This window comes from Muntiacus reevesi, chromosome 3 (assembly GCF_963930625.1).
Source record: "Muntiacus reevesi chromosome 3, mMunRee1.1, whole genome shotgun sequence".
NCBI classification, from domain to species: Eukaryota; Metazoa; Chordata; class Mammalia; order Artiodactyla; family Cervidae; genus Muntiacus; species Muntiacus reevesi.
Genome location: NC_089251.1, coordinates 104,364,572 through 104,384,144, shown reverse-complemented (window position 1 = coordinate 104,384,144; position 19,573 = coordinate 104,364,572). Strand labels below are relative to the sequence as shown.

At 57.4% G+C, this 19,573-nt stretch overlaps 1 protein-coding gene across 3 annotated transcripts in view; it reads left to right on the top strand.

The window, feature by feature from the left end:
• The first annotated feature begins 520 nt into the window (after window positions 1-520).
• Window positions 521-19,573, top strand: part of IFFO2 (intermediate filament family orphan 2) — a 47,046-nt gene continuing 27,993 nt past the window's right edge. For 2 of the 3 annotated variants that reach the window (XM_065927487.1, XM_065927486.1), the window contains exon 1: window positions 521-1,347. In XM_065927487.1, coding sequence (XP_065783559.1) covers window positions 677-1,347 — 671 coding nt within the window. In that variant the 5' untranslated portion in view covers window positions 521-676. The remainder of the gene's footprint in view (window positions 1,348-19,573) is intronic. The other variant, XM_065927485.1, reaches the window with a different exon arrangement.

Here is a 19,573-nt window from a genome sequence, read left to right as displayed (position 1 = left end):
GGTGCAGTTCTGTGGGCCGTGTCCCCGGGCGAAGGATCGGAGCCGGGCCGGGCCACAGGACCCGGCGCAGGGGAGGGAGGGGTCCGGTCCAGAACTGGGCGGGGCCTCCGGCTCCGGGAAGCGCCGCAGTGGAAGGCGCGGTGGGCGGGGCGAGGCCTGGGGGCGGGGCCTCCGGCTCCGGGAGCGCCGCAGTGGTGGGCGGGGCGGGGCCTGGGGCGGGGCCTCCGGCTCCGGGAAGCGCCGCAGTGGAAGGCGCGGTGGGCGGGGCGATACCTGGGGGCGGGGCGCGGCCGGGGGCGGGGCCTATGTCTGCAGTGGGCGGGGCCCGCCGCAGAGGGGCAGTGCCCGCGGAGAGTCCTCGGAGCGCGGCTGCCGCGGCGCCTCCACAGCGTCTCCGACAGCCCCCGGCGCCTGGACTTGCGACCCTCGCTGCCCGGTGCGAGCCGCCGCGGCCTCCACTGCGGCCCGAGTCCCTTCACTCGCTGCGGCGCCCACACCCGGGGGCGGCCCGACTCGCCGTCACCGCGGAGGCCGCGTCTGGCGCGCATCTGGAACCGCCCGGCCGGCCGCGCTGGATCCCGCGCCCGCCCTGGCCCGGCCGCGCCGGGAGCCCTGCCCGGAGCTGGAGCCGCACCTGGAGCCGCGGGCCCTGGGCCCTGAGCCGCGCGGCCGGCGCATGGTGAACTCGCTGCTGTTCGGGGAGATGGCCTTGGCCTTCGGCTGCCCGCCGGGTGGCGGCGGCGGCGGGCCCGGGGGCTGCCCCGGCGGGGGTGGCGGCGGCGGCGGGGCCGGGCCCGGGCCGTCGCCGGTGACGGCGGCGCTGCGGGACGACCTGGGCTCCAACATCCACCTCCTCAAGGGGCTCAACGTGCGCTTCCGCTGCTTCCTGGCCAAGGTGCACGAACTGGAGCGGCGCAACCGGCTGCTGGAGAAGCAGCTGGAGCAGCAGCAGAGCGAGCGCGAGCGGCGGCTGCGCTACAAGACCTTCTCCCGCGAGCAGGCCGTGCAGACCGGGCCGGAGCTGCTGCGGCCGCCGGCGCCCGGCGGCGGGCCGGGCAGCGGCGCGGCGGCCGGCGCCAACGCCAACCAAGCCGCGGCCCTGGGCGGCCTGCCCCCCGGCGGCGGCTCGCACCCGCAGTACTACGGCCGCCTGCCCGGGACCATCTGGAGCTACACGCAGGTGCGGCGCACGGGCGGCGGCGGCGTGGAGACGGTGCAGGGCCCCGGAGTGTCGTGGGTGCACCCCGACGGCGTGGGCGTGCAGATCGACACCATCACGCCAGAGATCCGCGCGCTCTACAACGTGCTCGCCAAGGTGAAGCGCGAGCGCGACGAGTACAAGCGGAGGTGAGTGGACCCCGCCCAGCCGCCCCGCACTCCCGGGTCGGGGGTCGGGGGTCGTTCCGTTCTGGCGGCCCCGGAATGTGTGCGTTCCGGAGGGGCCGGGATATGGGATGGGCGGCCAACTGGTCCTAGCAGGTGAGGCTGTAAGCTGTTTGGATAACTCGGTTTTCTAGTTCCATGGGGGACACCTCCGCTCCGTCACTGGACCAGGCACATTGTTTTCTAGGTGACATAATGACCGTAGGTGTTTTATGTGATGTCACCTAATCCTCATGGCAACACAAAGTGTGGTGCATTCTTATCTCCATTTTGTAGATAAGAAAACCGAGGCACGGATGCAAGTGACTTGCCTAAGGTGGCTTGGCTAATAGGTGGTAAAGCTGGGATGTGAGATACTCCTGGCCAGTCTGCCTTCCAACTTAGGTGTTTTCCCCAGGGATGTACAAAGTGGGCTCCCCTCTGTCAATGGGTGAAAAGAAACAACTCTTAAGTAATCCACTAACTTTCTATTTTTCCTTAAATTAAAAAAAGATCAAGTGTTTCAGAGTGCTTGGGTCTGTCCACTGAGGCCAGGGTCCGCTGTCTTGCTCCAGCTCTGTCATGTCCAGTTGACTGGACTGGATAACCAGACCTACATCAGACCGGACACAAGTTTTAGAAACACCTTCCTTCACCTCTCTTCTCCCTACCCTCAATTCTCATGTTTTTTTTGGACCCCCAACAAACTCAGCCCTAAAGACTGAGTTATCTGCACAAGCAAAGATAACCTTAGGCTGGAAGACTGGACACTGAATGGACCCCACCACCAGATCTGGCTGGAGTGCGGCACAGACTGCCTGCTGAACTGGCTAGCACATTTCTGCCCAGCCCAGATTCCCAGCTGGGAAGTTGACGTTGCCTCCTGCCCGCAACCTGGCTGACAGTTTTACCTAATCGGCCTTCTGATAAGAGGAGAGGGGTTTGTCTGTAGCATCTCAGGCTTGGAAGGGAGCAGGGCCCTCTGCTGTCCCAGGCATAGGCAACTCTATGTTGGGAACTGTGGCTCTGACCCCCAGGGCTTGGAGGATGCCCTGAGAAGCATCTTTCCTTCCACTCCTGTGTCCTAGTGCTCACAGGAGAGCTGGCCATGGATTTCCTCCCTTTTCTTCTCACCTGGGCGGGCTGGCCACTGGGCAGGATTCAAGTGCCACCTCCAGCACCTGCCAGTGAGAACCTCTGGCTGAACTGAGTGGTCATTGAACTACCAGGGAGCCTGTTTACTTATCAGAGAAATGGGAATGATAAAATCCACCCACAGCTGTACAAGGGGCGAGTAGGCTGGTGATGCTTTTTGAAAGGCATGGAGTAATCAGATTGACGTTATTAAAGATGAGAGCCTCTTTGTCAAGCTGTGAGGGGGCCGTTGCCCAGTCTTGGGTCTCCCATGCAGGGCCTGGCTTCCTGGGGAAATGTCTTGGACCCCATGGGGAGACAAGCTACTCTCCTGGGCTGGTTGTCTCTCTGCAGGACTCGAGGATGGCCTGGTGCCTCGCCATGGGGAGGCTACCTCTCTGCCCTGTGTGGGCAGCTTCGGTGGGGTGCGGCAGGGGAACAGGCGCTTGCTCTTGATGGTGAAACTGGGAGGGCCCTTTGGTCTGCCACTGTTGGTGGTGTCGTCATGCCCCAGGCTTGCGGGGTGTTTGTTTTAGTGTGTGTGTGTGTGTGCCTTTCGGACCTGGCTACTAAGGAGATGGAAACACCATGCCCAGTCCTAGAGGGAGATGGATTGGCATTGAGCAATGCCCAGTTCAAGCTGCACCCAGGGTGTGGGGTGTGATGTCAGCTTCTGGTGCTGCCCTGGAATGACATGGGCGCTGCTGAGACAGGTGGAGGCTGAGTGTGTCTCTCTTCCCACCCTTGTAGGGGGCGTATGCACCTTCTCTTCCCCCATTTTTTTTTTTTTTTGGTGAATTGGGGAGACACATCTTTTCTGAGGTTGATTCAGGGCTCAAGTTGGATTTTTGCCAAAGCACGTCTGCCTCCTCCTTTGAGCGAGCCTTGGTTTCCCTATCTGTAAAGGGAACCCTAGAACTCTAGTCCCTGAAGCCCCAGGCTGCCTTAGAGATGCCTTAGGCATTCCTTGAACATTAAATAAAAATTCAGGTTTAAAAAAATGTCAAATGGTCATGAAAAATGCTCACTCACTTTTGAGTTCTTACTGTTAACTCTTGGAAGTCGACATAACATTGATTTGTTGGTTCAGAGTCAAGTTAGAGCCACCCCCACCTTCTCTTCGTCGGAAGAATATTCTGAGATCACAAAGCAAAGTGCTAAAAGCTGGTCCCATTTGTAGCTACTAATCTGTGTGAGTCAGGGTTTCCCTGATGCTCTGCAGACCAAACCAGAGAGAGAATTAAACCAAAGGTGACTGTCAACCATAATCCTAGTTCTGAGTGTTAACAGACCAAAATGGGCTCATCAACCTCAAGGCCTGGTAACTGTTTTCTCACTGAGCCGACAGTACAGATAAATACAAATAGCGTTCTGTATTTATTTGTTTCTTTATTTGGGTTTCTCCTAAGAATTTTCTTTTGGGAAGAGGGCAGGCATATGATCAACTTTTTTGAAAAGCGTTAAGAACGACTGGACTAGATGATCTCAGAGAATCTTCCCAGCCTTGACAGTATGTAAATCTGAGTTTGAACTCCCAGCCCACTTCTGATCTCTTGTTCATAAGAGAATGAGACCAAGGTGTTTACCTGGGCTCTTGGCCACTGAAGGCTTCAGATCCTTCCAGGATGTCTAGCATGGGGTCCTAAGAGGTGACCAAAGGAAAGAGCCTGTCCTGGGGAAGGAAAGTTTCCAGAGTTTCCCCTGCCCGCCTGGAGGAACTCGCAGCCTTGGAGGTGGTCTCTGCCTCTCCAAAGGGCAACTTGGGTTGTGTAGCTCTGTGTTCTCCAAGCTGAGAACTTTTGGGGTTCTACCTCCATGAACTGCGGCCATAATCATGTATCACCATCTATATTATTGTTTTTGTAAAATATTTTAAACAGCCTTGTTGTTGTTGTTCAGTGGCTCAGTCGTGTCTGACTCTCTGTGACCCCACGGACTGCGGCACGCCAGGCTTCCCTGGCCTTCACCATCTCCCAGAGTTTGCTCAGATTCATGTCCATTGAGTGGGTGATGCCATCCAACCACCTCATCCTCTGTCGCCCCCTTCTCCTCCCACCTTCAATCTTTCCAGCATCAGGGTCTTTTCCAATGAGTTGGCTCTTCACATCAGGTGGCCAGAGTATTGGAACTTCAGCTTCAGCATCAGTCCTTCTAATGAATATTCAGAATTGATTTCTTTTAGGATGGACTAGTTTGATCTCTGTGCTATCCAAGGGACTCTCAAGAGTCTTCTCCAGCACCACAGTTCGAAAGTGTTAATTCTTCAGTGCTCAGCCTTTGTTATGGTTCAACTCTCACATCCATACATGACTACTGGAAAAACCAAAGTTTTGACTAGATGGACCTTTGTCAGCAAAGTGATGTCTCTGCTTTTTAATATGCTGTCTAGGTTGGTCATAGCTTTTCTTCCAAGAAGCAAGCATCTTTTAATTTCATGGCTGCAGTCACCGTCTGCAGTGATTTTGGACCCCAGGAAAATAAAACCTGCCATTGCTTCCACTTTCCCCCCCTTCTATTTGCCATGAAGTGATGGGACCAGAGATGCTGTGATCTTAGTTTTTTGAACATTAAATTTTCAGCCAGCTTTATTGAGGTATAATTTGCCTATCACAAAATTCTCCCATTTTACACGTACAGTTCAGTGATTTTTAGTCAATCCATTGAGCTGTGCAGCTACCAGCACAATCCGGTTTCAGAACACTTGCATCGTCTCAAGAAGATCTTCCTTGCACCTCTGCAGTTAATCCCCGCTTCTCCTCCAGGCCAGGCAACCACCAATCTGCTTTCTGTTTCTGTAGACTTTTCACATAAATGGGGTCAGGCGGTACGTCAGCTTTTGTGCCTGGCGTCTTTCACTCAGATGATGATTGTGAGATTCATCCATGCTGTAGCTTAGACCAGCAGTACATCCCTTTATAACGCTGAAGAATATTCCAACATGTGTGTAGAGCACAGTTTGTTTACCCACTCACATAGTCAATAAATTGTGAATTTAAAAAAGTCACCTTTTGTGTACCCCGCACACCGTATCGTGTGCGTCAGTGGTGCAGGATCTGTGTTTTGGAAATGCCTGCCCAAACCAGAGCCCCTGGCCTGGGACGCCTGGGCTCACCCTGTTCACTCCTGCTTGGCTTTCCCCTGGGCCCAGTCAGCTCCGAGCTCTTTACCAAGAGGGAAGTGTGGTCACTGAAACCGTAGCCGACAGGGTTGTCAAGCGTTGATTTGGAAACCAAAACAAACATCGGCACCCTGTCACACGCAGTGTCACCGAAATATCCTGTTCTGAGTTTGCAGGCTGGGGGCCTTTCCCTGGGAGATTCCTGCCGAGTCTAGCTGAGCTTTAGGCAGGCGGAGGGTTTTCAGAATGGGCATCCTAGGGACCCAGACTCCAGGTCTGCCCCTGCCGTGAGGCACCGCGTAGCCTCGGGCCAGTCGCTGCTCTTTCTGATCCGTAGGTCTTCCTATACCCACCAGGCTTCCTGTAGGCGATCCCTCCCAGCTCGCTCTGCGTTTCTGAGACTTGGAGGGGTCCAGGTCGGGGCTGCTCTTTCTGCCTCCTGGGGTAGCAGAGTGACCTTCCTCTGACCCGGGCGCCCCCTCTCCGGCCCCGGCCCAGCGTGGCTGGACCCGGCTGGTTTTGTTCCCAGCCTTGCACGCTGCTGAGTGTCTGTGCCCCTGACTCCAGTCTGCCTGGAAGTCTTGGTTTGTTTTCACTGGAGCTCTGTTTGAGGTCCTGGAGGACCACGGTGATCCTGCAGCCTGGTGGTTTTCAGGTGGGCTCTTTGGAGCCCTGGGATCTGGAGCAGGGCGCTGTGAGGCGATCTGGGGAACAGTTGGGGGCAGAGCAGAGGATTTCGCCCCCATCAACCACAGCAGCTCCATTTTCATGACTCTCAAATTGATATTCTGAGGGAGATTCGTTTGGAAACCAAGGGTTTTACAGTTTAGCAGAAAAGAAGGAAATTGCTGATTCAGTGGAATACGTTTTTTTTTAAATTTTTTAGAGACAGGGAAACTGAGGCCCAGAGAGCTGACCCACAAAGACAGGCAGAACGTCCGTCCGGCGTGGAAAGTTTTGTTTCCTGCCCCGAGCCGACGCCTGCACTATCTGCCTTCTGTCGGGGCTTGGCAGAATGCTGTCCACCTTTTTATGTGTCTGCCTTTAAGCATTTTTTAAAAAGCCACTTTTGGGGATGGGAGGGACTTTTGCAACAGCTATTTCTGATCTTGAGCCGGAAGGGGCTGGGCTGTCAGCCCGAACGCAGAGCTCCAGAAAGGGGCTGGTGGGGGGCGGGGGTGGGCCCGCTGGACTGTCCTGTCTCTTTGCCATCACGCCCCGGGAGGCCCTTGGGCAGGAGGGTGCTGGTCCCCGAGTGCCCCCAGAGCCACAAGACTACCCCGGAAGGCTGGTCGGAGGGCTTCTTTCTCTGCGCTTCCATTGTTTCTGAAGCCGCTGCGGATACAACTTCTTTATTTCTGATTGTCCCGGTGGGGGAGGGGGCAGCTTTGGCTGGAGGAAGCGTGGATCGAATCCCAGCTCTCCCAGCCTCTGGGCGACTGTGGGCAGTTGCTTGGCCTCTCTGAGCTGCCTGGCCCACTGCTCTCTGTGAAAGAGGGAGACTCACTCCCCTAGGGGTCGGAAGGGGGTAAGTCAGCTCCTGGGTTAAGCACACGAGGCTCCCGGGACATCCCCCATCCCAGAGCGCCCCCCACCCCACCCCCGCCGCGATATCTGTTCCTTTCATTTTACAAGGGTTTCTCGGCAAGGCGCTGGACGCCGGGCACATCCATTTCAGGACACGTTGTCTCTCTCTGTCCCCTGGAAGGCGCCGGAGACGGGGCTGCGGGCGGAGGGAGAAAGGGCTGATTCTTTGTCCAGCATCTAGGGAGGCTGTGCTTCCTACTCTTCGGGGTTGATTTGTGTCTCCGGAAATCTCCGGCCACCCCCTGCCCTTTCCCCCAGCCTCCTTTAAAAGAAACACACAGATCCCGCTCCATTTAGCTCCTTCGCCTTCCAGCATCTCTTGGTTTGGCTGGCAGGCTCTCTGGGGACAAATTTGGGAAGGATTTTCAGAGCCTTACGCTAGAAGGAAGGGAATGAGGTCCCAGAAAAGTAAAGGAAGCAGGAAGCAGGGAGACAGCTGACGCTGAAGATTCCTTCTCCCAGGAATTCGAGGCGGGGCTTTTTTCTTGGCCACCGGATGCGGGGCCCCTGCGCCACACACACACACACACACACACACACACACACACACACACACACACACACACACACACACACGCGCACACACACACACGTGCGTGCGCACGCACATGCACACATGCGCCGTCAGGCTCTCTCTCTAAGCCCGTGCCTGCATGCCCACACGTGTCGAGGTTTGAAGGACACAGAAGGGTAGACCCAGAGCTTGCACATGTCCTTTGCTGCCAGGAGATGCGTGGACTTCCAGGGGAATTGATCTGAACCGCGCCATGAGTCAGTGAGAGCGGAGGCCGTGGATGTCGCCCGCGGAGCCTGGCTTTTGATCCCATCGATGTGCTGCGGCCGGGCGCTTGGGTGACTCCCCAGGGCGCAGATGGCTGCGGGCGCACGGCAGGGAGGGAGGCAGTCCTGTTGTTCCCGGGCTCTCCGCTGACCTTCCGTCGGGCACAGCACCCTGTGCCCTGAACTGTGGTTGCCTGGGACGTGTCTGCCCCTTCCACCGACTGGAAGCTCTGCGGGGGCCGGCTCCGGGTCTGCGCTCTTCATCTTGTACACACAGAGCCCGGCCAGGGTCTGGCCAGAGTCCATGCTGAGCCTGTGTTTGTGCGGTGAGGAGGCCCTGTGCCTGGTGCCGCGTGCGGGTAGGCCCCAGTGGGTCTGCGTGGACACGGGTGACCGACGCACGTGGACTCTCTATCTGGCAGACGTGCAGCTTGTGGAGCAAACGGTCAGGACCTGGAGTCTGGGGCTCCTGACTCCAGGTCCTGACACATCATTTCAACAAGTTTGAATGAATGAAAAACCGTCTTCTGATGCCAAATGCTAGGCCCCCAGCACAGGAGTTTAAAACTGGGCTGTCCATTTGCCTCCCTGAACCTCAGTTTCCTCATCTGGAAAAGGGGGTTGCTGAAATCTGTGTCCTGACACTGTAGGACCGTCCACGGGCTCACGTGGTTACAGCACGTTGTAGACCGTGAGGTTCCAAGAGTTACATGGCCAGATTTCCCAGGGCGGAAGGGTGGGTGCCCCAGTGGGTGGGTAGTGCCAGCTTTGTGAGGTGGGCCGAAGTCAGGAACCAGGCTGGGCCCTGGGGAGAGGGTGGTCCCTGACCTTGCTGGCCGTGTCTGGGGGTGGTGCAGTCTCTGGGCGTGGCTGGCCATGAGGTGCTCAGAAGATTCTAGGCCAGAAAGGAGGCTGGTGAAGGTTGCCGATGCTGCTACCTGCCTGCCGGGGCAGCACCCTTCCTTCCCCAGTGGGCACCCATGCTTGGCTTCCTGGGCAGGATGTGGTTTTTCACTCTAGTTCCTGGTACAAGAGCAGTTGTCATTCAGTACTAAACCTGGCAAATGCCTCTGGTTCCCTCCGGGGCTGTGGCCTGGCTGAGCCCCGCAGGGCGTGGCAGGGGGCCGCTAGAGCTGCCCAGGGGTCCAGGGGGCACCCCGGGCATGGTCATGGCTAGCCTGTGCTGTGGGCTAAGCTTCCCGTTGCCCACCTGGCAGTGGGGACCATGGAAAGACTGGTGTCTCTGTAACTTTCCTACAGTGACCTGGATTCTGTGCATGTTGTTTCTCATCTCTTGTACCTTGATAAGTTGCTCTGTAAAATGGGGATAAAGTTTCTTATGGGGTCTGCTTCCCAGGGTTGATATAAAAATCAATTGAAACCGTGGGATGTGGAAACATTGGCCAAAAGGTTTAAAATAAATCATAATGAGTTAATCGCCATGATTGATTGAGTACCTACTACGTGCTAAGCCTTGTGATGATTCTTTAAATAAGCGAGCTTTATTTATTAGAGCCATCCCAAGAAGTGGGAATTGATTATTGTTCATTTTGCGGATGAGAGGTTCAGAAGGGTGAAGACGTCTGCCCCAGATCTCAAAGGAGGGCAGCCTGGGTCTCCAGAACCCAAGTTCAGGCCCCTCCCCCGGGGAAGATGCAGGCTGGAAGATGCCGCCTGCAGGCTGGTGAAGCTGGCAAAGGGTGGCAGAGGCGGGGGGGGGGGCAGGGAGGCAGGCTGTGGTGCGGGTCTCCCTGGCGCCTGACACAATATTGCCGCGGCGGGTGGCAGAACAGGAGGTGGCTGCCACGCAGGGAAGACTTCCTGCTGTGACTTTAGAGTAATTATTTTCTTATGAAGCCCATGAATCACTGCCAGGGGCAAGCAGATGAGCCTCCCGGGCGGCCTTGGAGGGCGGTCCAGCCCCGCTGCTCGCTGAGGACGGGCTCTGGGTAGGGGAGAGCTCCTGGTTGGCACATCCAGGTGGGTGGGGAAGGAGGGAGGGAGAGTGAGCCGGGAACGCGAATCATTACCTGCCGAGCACTTTCCCTGTCATCTGATGTAAACCCTGTGACCACCCTCCACAGGATCAGAGAGGAAAGTTCACTTGCCGAGCCAGGGCAGGGTGGGGCTGACACTCTGAGTTCATGCTCCTTTTGTCCTGCCCAGCACCTGGGGGCCCCCGGGCAGTGGTCGGCCCCCCGCTCCCCCTGCCTGATGACAAGCGGGAGAGAGCAGCGGGCATTCCGGCGGCCGGAGGGAAGCCGGCCTCCGCCCTGGGCTCAGGTCTGACTTCTGCTTTTGGTGGGTGCTGTGAACTTTGCCAGGGAATGGGGAACTTCTTACAGTCATCCCGTGTCTATTGGGGGGGAAGATGAGACTGCTGGGTATGGGTGTCCGAGAAGCCGGAGTTCTGTTCTCTGGACAGTGGCTGGGCACCCACCTCATGCCAGGCCCCATGCTGGGCACTGAGGTGAACCATGCACAGCCCCTGCCTCAGGAGCCCAGGGTCTGGGGAACCAGGCAAATGGGACAATACCACGTGACAAATCCCTGCCCCGATAGTGCCCATGCAGACTGCGGGCACAGTCAACAGCAATTCATTAGTTAAAAAATATTTCTATACCGTTTACATGTTGCCAGGCGCTATTCAAAGCAGTTTAATTCGTGGAACCTCACAATAACCCTATGAGTTGCATACTATCAGTGGCCCATTTTAGAGATGCTGAAACTGAGACCCTGAGGGCCAAGACAGGAAGCATCAAGTCAAGATTCAAACCCAGGAAGTCAGGCTCCAGGCCCAACCTCTTACCCTTTGTGGTACCCAGGCAGGGGCATATCAATCGTAGGCAGCTTTCCTGCTCTGAGCCTCAGTTTTCCCTGCTGTGAAATGGGGGTAATAAACCTGGCTTCATGAACCAAGTGACGCCTGCGGCAGCGTTTCATAAACTGTCACGTGCAGCGCCTGTGATGGCTGTGCTGAGGCCCTGGGCCCAGACCCACACTGCTCTTTCTTCTCCAGCTTCCCGGGCAACCAGGGGCCACTTGAACTTCCATGAAAGGGCTTGTCCTCCCCTTTGCCTTCATAGCACATCTTCCCTAGGTCACAAGTCAAGCTGGGATGGGGTGCTGGACTAAACCTTTGACACGAAACAGCTCGGAGCGGAGCCTTTGTGCGTGACTTGGAGGTCAGGGAGCGAGGAGTCTAAGATAAGTCCGTCTTATCAGCCCCGTGACCTTGAGGGAGACCTTGGTTTCCTATCTGCACAATGACGACCACTAGCCCACTGCGGGAGCGGCGAGAGAAAGGGAAGGAGGTGACAGCGCTCCGACGCGGGCAGCTGTCGTGACGACTCTCAGCGAGGCTGGGGGCTCTGTGGGAGGAGCGGGGGGCACTCGGGGGGCACTGGGGCCTGGCCTGGGCTGCGCCGGGCAGGGGCTGTCTCGGAGCTGGCTCCGGGGTGCTTGCTCAGCGCTCTCTGGCCTGCGTGCTCCGACTTTGGAATGTGCTCCTGCACACAGCCCCCCACTCGTCTGCTGCTGAATGGAGAGACACCCCCGCGGTGGAGACGCTGCCTTCCACCCTCTTAATTGGCCACTTTTATTGCTCGGGTTATTTAGGAAGCTTCCTGGCTCGCTGCCACCAGCCGGCCGTCTGGGGGAGGGGAAGAGCTGCTGGTCTAAGTGGACCTTGTGAGATTCCCCGGCAGACAGGCTCCTCGCGGGGCCGGCTCAGGACATCTTCCCAGGACCCGCGGGCACCCCCGATTTGCCCTGGCCAGCTATGGTAACGGGTGGAAGGCCATCCGGGGAAGGGGAGGAGAATGAGACCGGAATCCATTTGGGGAAAGTGCATTGCAAAGCCGGAATGCTGGTCCAGGGAGGACCCTGGTGGGACTCTGTAGTGCCTGAAACCCGGGGATTCTGGAAGGCAGCTGAGCCAGCTTAAGGCCAGTCAAGGAGGGCTTCCTGGAGGAGACAGCAACTGAGTTATGTTCGGAAGGTCGAGTAAGAGTGGAAGGGGGGAACAGGGTGCTGCAGGTGGAGAGAACAGTTTCTGCAGAGGCCAGGAGCTGAGACGGCCGGGCTGGTGGCTCCCAGGCAGCCGGGCTTGAGTCGGGACACCGCTAGGCCTGCCTGCTCCTTCCCTCCCCCTTCCGCCCCTCCCTCCCTGCTCTCTGGGCTCTCTTTGTTCTGCTTTGCTGTCTCTCATCCTCTCTCCCTCTCTCCTCTTCCTTGTTTTGGTCTCCCACCCCTGCCCCATCTCCCGCGGGAGTCAGGGGAGGGCTGTAAGGGGCACCGCCCCCACCCCTGCCCCGATGCCAGGCCCAGGTGGGGGCTCTTTGCCTCCTGCGAGGCTTCATGAACCCGTGTGTCTGTGAGCACGGGGCCGGGAGCCTGTGTCTCTCCCTGTGGACGTGGAGCACCCTGGGGTCAGGACCCCGTCTCTGTTTACCCCCACCCCTTGCACTATGGGGCTAGGGTCTTGACATCGTGGTGGGGGGCAGAGGAGGCTGGTGAGAGAGAGAGCTGCCGGGTTAGAGGTCAGTGCCGTCCCGGGGGCCTCAGCTTCCTCCGCCTAGGCGGTTCTAGACGTGGTTCGGGGCTGCGGGGACTAGGCAGCTCACCGTAACTCTCCCAGCTGACCGCCCTCCCGCACACCTTCCTCCTACCTCCTGGTGGGCCCAGAGGGTTTGAGGCTCTCTCTGAGATCATCTAGTCCCTTCCCCTGCTTCCAGGAAACGTCGTTCTCCTGGCATCCCAGATAACTAGATGTGCCTGCTGTCTTTTGAAGAAGACCTTCTGCAAGTTCATCTCTCAGTGTTGTAGCTTTTTCTCTCTGCTCCCACTTAAATACCCCTGGCCATTTTACAGATGAGAAAACTGAGGCCCGGAGAAGGAGAGCAGCTCTCCGGAGGTCACATAGCATAGTAGGGGCTAGAACCCAGCTCCCCTAAACAGGGTTCCTTTGAAAGCCTTGGGCTAGGGGATCCTTCTGGAGCCTGCTGGTCCTTTAAGGAGGGGTTTGGAAAGCTCCCAGAGGTCAGACAGCTTAGAGTGAAGAGGTCTTGGAGCCTGTCGAGGTGGTGCCCACAGAGACCAAATGAACTCTACCCCTTGGCCAGACAGCCGGGTCCCCAGTGCTCCAGAGCTGCAACGGAGGTGTCCGAGGTTGTCTTGGGTTCGTCTCCTTGTAACAGGACGCACCTCCCTAAACTCGGCCTGATGCTGGCGTCCCGGGATGTGGACTGACCTGCCGACCCTGTCTGCTAGCTGTGGGCTCAGCTGTGCATTTCTCTGTGCCTCGGTTTCCTCTGGATTAAAAGGGGATGGTGAGACCCACAGCATTGTTGGTGAGCCTGGCCCAGTGAGGGCCATTCCCGTCCCCTCTTCTCTGGGGTGAGCCCTGGAGTGGAGGTTTGAGGACTTTGCCCGTAGTGAGGAATTCGGTAAACTATAAAGGCTGATCCCCCGGTCCCCACAAAGACCGTGAATTCGGTAAACTATAAAGGCTGATCCCCCAGTCCCCACAAAGACTGTACTTCTTGAGTCCCCAGGCTGCTGCTGTGCCTGACACATAGTATGTTTATAAAATTTTCTATGGAAAATCGTAGTATTACATTGCAACTGGTTTTACACTTGCCTTTAAATAAAAATAATGACATTTACAACATTAGGACTCATTCATGTTGGGAGACAGGCTGACGCTCACCAGGCTACAGACAAGCCAGGATTAACCTGATGCTGAGTTCAGGGGATCCCTAATTTATAGGTTGTTCCTTTCTGGGTCTTAAGGCATAATATATCCATTGTTGTTCTTGTCGTTCACTCGTTAAGTCATGTCTGACTCCTCGTTACCCCATGGACTGCAGCATACCAGGCTTCTCTGTCCTTCACTATCTCCTGGAGTCTGCTCACTGGTGGCATCCAACCATCTCATCCTCTGTCGTCCCCTTCTCCTCCCACCTTCAATCTTTCCCAGCATCAGAGTCTTTTCCAGTGAGCTGGCTCTTCCTATCAGGCGACCAAAGTATTGGAGCTTCAGCTTTAACATCATGCCTTCCGATGAATGTTCAGGGTTGATCCATGGGGATTTAAAAAGAAATGATTTATTCCCTCTTCCTTGGTTATCCTGTCAGCCTGCGATCAGGGCTTTCACTTGGGTGGGAGCTCTGCTCCTGGCGTGGGACTGCCTGGGTTTCGCATCACCACCCCGGGCCTCAGTTTTCTCATCTGTAAAGTGGGGCCGACAGCCCTGGCCCGTGGGTGTAATGAGGCTTCAGTGAGATGGGGCGCACCGGGCCGAGTGTGGTGCAGGCCCCTGAGCTGCTGTGGCTCCGTGCCGCTGTCTCAGCCCGGCCCTGCCTCCCCAGCCCCCAGGCCCACACAATGAGCGCAGACTCGTACCTCCCGCTTCCGGCTGCAGAGCGGCCTTTGTGTTCAGAGCACTTCCCTTCCCCAGCCCAGCCGCCCGCTTGACCGGCCAGGAGGAGGTCACATCCCCGTCCTCCCCGCAGGCTGTTGGCAGAGGGTCCCTGAGGGGCACGACCTGGCCCTCGAGGCTGCAGCAGCACGGCGTGTGGCCTGGACCCTCGGCCCCTGGGGCCTTGTTGGCCGTGTGGCCTGGACCCTCGGCCCCCTGGGGCCTCGTTGGCCGTGTGGCCTGGACCCTCGGCCCCCTGGGGCCTCGCTGGCCATGCTCTTGCCACCTCTGTCCCTGCCTCCCCAGTCCCAGCACCCTGGATGCGGAGGCGGCCTCAGGCGGTCTCAGCGCTGTCCTCACGTCTGGTCGTGTGGAGGGCAGAGCCAGAACTCCAACCTGGACCTGGTGGACTCTGCTACGATACGTCCCGCCTCTGACTCCCGGGCTCAGTCTCCCAGGCTGAGGAATGGGTGCACGTTCCTGGTCCCGGCCCTTGGCCTGAGATACAGGGGGACGGGGGTCAAGTCCTGTCTTGCGCCGCAGGGGTCCCTGGGGCAGCTGTTCCTTCTTAAAGCCATGGGAAGGTGGCTTCCAGGTTCTTGTCAGCCCACTGGGTATCTCTGCACGGGCTTGTGGGTAAAGCCCTTACTCCCAGACCTTGGCAGAGGGGTGATGTTGAAGGCTGTCCTGGCACTGGTTTCCCAGGGTTGACGTCAAGGCAGCCGGTTTAGGGTTTCGTCTCCTAGACAAAGGCTGCTTTGTAGCTTCTGCTGGGCTTAAGTCCTGGCCTTGACCCGCCCCCAAGGTGGGAAATGAGGTGGAAGGGATCACAGGGCCCAAGCAGAGACGTCCTGGGAGGCTTGACCTGTCCTCACCTCCTCCTAGAAGGAAGCCAGGATCTTGGAACCCTGTAAGATTCCCCTCACGGTGCCCCGAGAGCATCCTGTGTGGCTGATACAGTTTAAAACTTCACAGCCGTTTTTTTTTTTTTTTCAACTGCACAAGATTCTTAAACTTCACAAGACTCCCGAAGGCTAGATGTGGCTGTGCCCACTTGTATAGATGGGGAAACCGAGTCTCCGCAGGTGAAGTGACTTGTCGCTTGCCACGGCCAGAAAAGGGGCAGAGCTGGCGTGTGAACTTGGGTCTTAGAGGATTGTCACTGGGCTTCCACCACTGTCCAGCCTCGTTCCAGACCCAGCTTTGGGTGGGTGCTTCAGGAAGTGGAGGCGCCCCGGGGGGAGACTGGAGCAGACAAGTCTCATGGTTTTTGGGAACCAGAGCCTCCATTCTCAGGATTCAGAGTTGGGTCACAGTGCTTGGAGCCTGTTGCATATTTAAGTAAGTGTCTGTAGCTGTGTGTACCTCTGTGTACAAATTCGAGAAGAGGGGTTGGATACTGGGAGGTCTGTATCCTGGGAAGGTGCTTCCAGGGAGGCCTTGAAGGCAAGAGTAAGGAATTGTAACAGCCGACGCCAAAGACCTTCTGCTCTTCTTTTTCAGGAACTCCTCCACTTAATCATCCATCCATCCACCTTTCCATCCACCCTTCCATCCATCCATCCTTCATCTATCTATTTATTCATCCATCCATCCATCCATTTATCCATCCATCCATCCATCATCTATCTCTGTATTTATTCATCAATCCATCCACCCTTTGATCCACCCTTCCATTCATCCATCCATCATCTGTCTCTATTCATCCATCCATCCATTTATTCATCCACTCATCCATCCATTTATCCATCTATCTATTCATCATCTCTCTATTCATCCATCCATCCATCCACCCATCCATCCATTTATCCATACATCTATTTACCCATCCGTCTATCCATCATCTCTCTATTCATCCATCCATCCACCCTTCCATCCATCCATCCAACCATCATCTCTCTCTCTATTCATCCATCCATCCATCCATCATCTGTTTCTATTTATTCATCCCTCCATCCATCCATCCATCATCTGTTTCTATTTATTCATCCATCCATCCATGCATCCATCCATTTACCCATCCATCTATCCGTCATCTGTCTCTCTATTCATCCATCCATCCATCCATCCCTTCTTCCCTCCATCCCTCCATCCCCCTCTCTATTTATCCGTCCCTTCATCCATCCATCCATCCACCATTTTTAGAGTGCTTGTACTTGGCCCTATGTTTGGCTCCTGGGGATGATGGCAGACTCCTATCCCTAGGGAGTTTGCCAAATGACTGTTAAATCAGAGCTGCAAGAGTCCTTAGAGATGTTTGATTTCTCCCCCAACACGCACTTTTCAGAGAGGTAGTCACTTCCTGAAGGTTATACTCAATGTTGGTGGCAGACTTGGGACTCGGAGCCACGTCTGTGGACCCCAGTCCCATGTTCTTGCATCTCTGATGGGCTGATGGGCGGCTCCTACTCCTGACTGGCAGCCCTCTGGCCCTGTCCTTCCCTCCTGGGTTGTTTTGATGCGTTCTTGGGCTTTTCTCAAGTCCTCTGCAGCTTCTGTCCTGAGATGCTGGTTGGACTGGCATGCAGGCCCCAGGCCGCAGCTGAACCTGGCTATGCCGTGCCCTGAGATGACTCCATTGTTCACCTGGAACATCAGGTTGGCCGGGTACCCAAGTGCAGAGCCTCTGAGGCCCTGCTTTGCTGTGGAGACTGGCTTGCTGTCTGCAGAGGGTCGCTAGCGGTTATCTGTTCCTCTCTTGTCTTGAGGGTAGGACCTCTGCAAATCCCATTAGAGATTTTACTGCCTGGGAAGGACATTCCAGAGCCTTCCCCTCGAGGCATCGTCTGTGATCGCATCCTTGTAGGCTCTTCCTGGGAAACACTTCCTGGTCTCTGGCCCTGATCCCGCGTGCTGCATTTCCCTTGTTTAGCCTTTTGTCCAGTAGGGGGTGGGTGAGGCACTGCCTGCTGAAGGCCCACCCCGCCTTCTGCAGACTACATCAGTCCCCCTCTGAATCCCAGAAGCTTCCCTTCTTCCTGCCTGAAGTCCTCTTGACTCATGCCTGCGCTCTGGTCGTGGTTGGGACATGCTGTTTGTGGAGAAATGATCTGACTGGTCCCTAGGATTCCACGAGTTCCTGGGGGTGGGGGGGGGAGGAGGCACATTCCTTCTCCTGGAGTCATCGCGCCCTCTGAGCGGAAAGTGGCCGTGGAGCCCAGGGATCTCCCGGGCCCACCTTTCCTGATGGGGAGACTGAGGCACAGAGGGGTCGAGCAGCGTGTCTGCCGCCCTTCAGTCAGACGGCTGGGGTTGGCGCTCCTCCTTCGCAGGCCAGTGCTGTTTCTGGGTGATTGTCTCGGGGAGTGGGTTTTTCTGCCTGATGAAGGTAGCTGGCCTTCGGATCTGGCAGTCTCTGCCCAGATGGGCATCCTGGAAGCAAGGTAGCTGGCTCCATGGGGCTCCCCAGCCAGGATCCAGCACCCTCCTGACGCCCTCTGGATTGGCAGACTCCTGGCGGGCCGGGCCTGCCTCTGAGCCGAGCAGTGGGACCGCCTCCACTCCCATCTGCTCTGCGGCTCCCTTTCACTCCACGGCTTCTCTGACTCTCCCTGGGAGGCCCCTCACCTCCGAGGCTGGAGGGCAGGAGGCCTGACTGTTATGGACAGTGATTAGGGGTCAGGGGGACGCTGAGTCCCGTGGCCGGGGCAGGAAGGGGTTAAGAGCCCTGCCTGCTGGGGCAGGACTCCCAGCTGGTATCCTGGCCCCTTAAAGCAGCCAGGCCATCTGGCTTGGCAGACGTCACACCAAGATCCATCTGTCCCAAGGCCAAGTCACCAGGAGGAGGCTGCCTGCTGCCTTTGTGGGCCTGCTGGGGTGGGCGTGGACCAGCCGTCTGTCCCTGGGAGGCCGGCAGGTTGGGAAAGGGCCCACCCCTGGCAGGCTGCCTGGAGGGGGTGGCTGGCGGAGAGAGAGCCTGAGCACCCAGGGGTGGTCAGAGCTTCCTTGTGCAAATGGGTCCCAGGACCGTCTGGGATGTGGGCAGAGCGGGACACACACCTAGGCCTGCTTGCTGCTGCCGCGGGGTCCAGCCCACAGGCTCATTCATTCATCCAGCGCGTAAACGGGGTTGAGGGCCTGCGTGTGCTGGCTGCTTGGATACCAAGCGCCCCAGCCCCAGCCCTGGGGAGAAGGACCCAGAGAGTGAAGCCTCTGAGGGGCAGAATGGTGCATCGCAGTCAAGCCCAGAACCCTGGACCCTGAAACAACAGCCCCCCACCCCCAACCCCCTCCCCAGCAGCTGGAATTGAGGTCTGCCTGCCAAGGTGAAAAGTAACGTGAGATGCTTGGTGTTCACGATCTTGTGTATCTTCACAACCCAGTGAGGTAGGTACTGTTGTTACCCCATTTTATAGATGAGGAAACTGAGGTTCCGAGAAGCAGAGTCGCTTTTACCAGGCCGCCCGCTGGGGTGTGGCTGAGTCTGTCTGTTGACATCAGGGCTGAGATAAGGGGCCTCGGTGTGGCTGTGTGAGGGGTCTCCTCCCCCGCCACCCCAAGGCTCCTGCTTCCCGTCCCTCAGCCTTGGACCGTCTCCTCCTTGGCTTCTTGTCGAGTCCAGGCATCGTGTGGCTGGAGCACCAAGTCTGGGGGGAACAGAAGCCCCAGATGGGTTTGAGTTGAGAAGGGAATCTCTGCTGGTCCCTGGGCAGGGCTGGGATTGGTGACCCTCTGCCTCCCTGTGCGCTGAGTACCGGGCAGGATTTGGGCAGCGTGGGGGACTGGAGGGTCCTTAGCCCTGCCCATCTGAGGGTCATGGGGGTGGACAGGCCTAGGAGACCCTCACTCCAGGGGTCACTCTGTCAGGACCCAGCGGGGCCCGGGGTGGAGGCCTCTGTGCTTCGCTCTGACAGTTTCGAGGGGGTGCCATTGGGGTCCATTTGGACCCCTGAGGGGGCTTCCCACTGGTGGTAACGGATCCACCTGTTGATGCAGGAGACACAAGAGATCCGGGTTCAATCCCTGGGTCAGGAAGATCCCCTGGAGGAGGGCGTGGCAACCCACTCCAGTAGTCTTGCCTGGAGAATCCCATGGACAGAGGAGCCTGGTGGGCCACAGTCCGGGGGGTCGCGAAGAGTCGGCCATGACCGAGCGCTCACACTCACTCACTGACCCCTGGGAGACTGAGGTCCCACTCCCTGACCTTCTCCTTCTCGTCACGAGGCCACGCG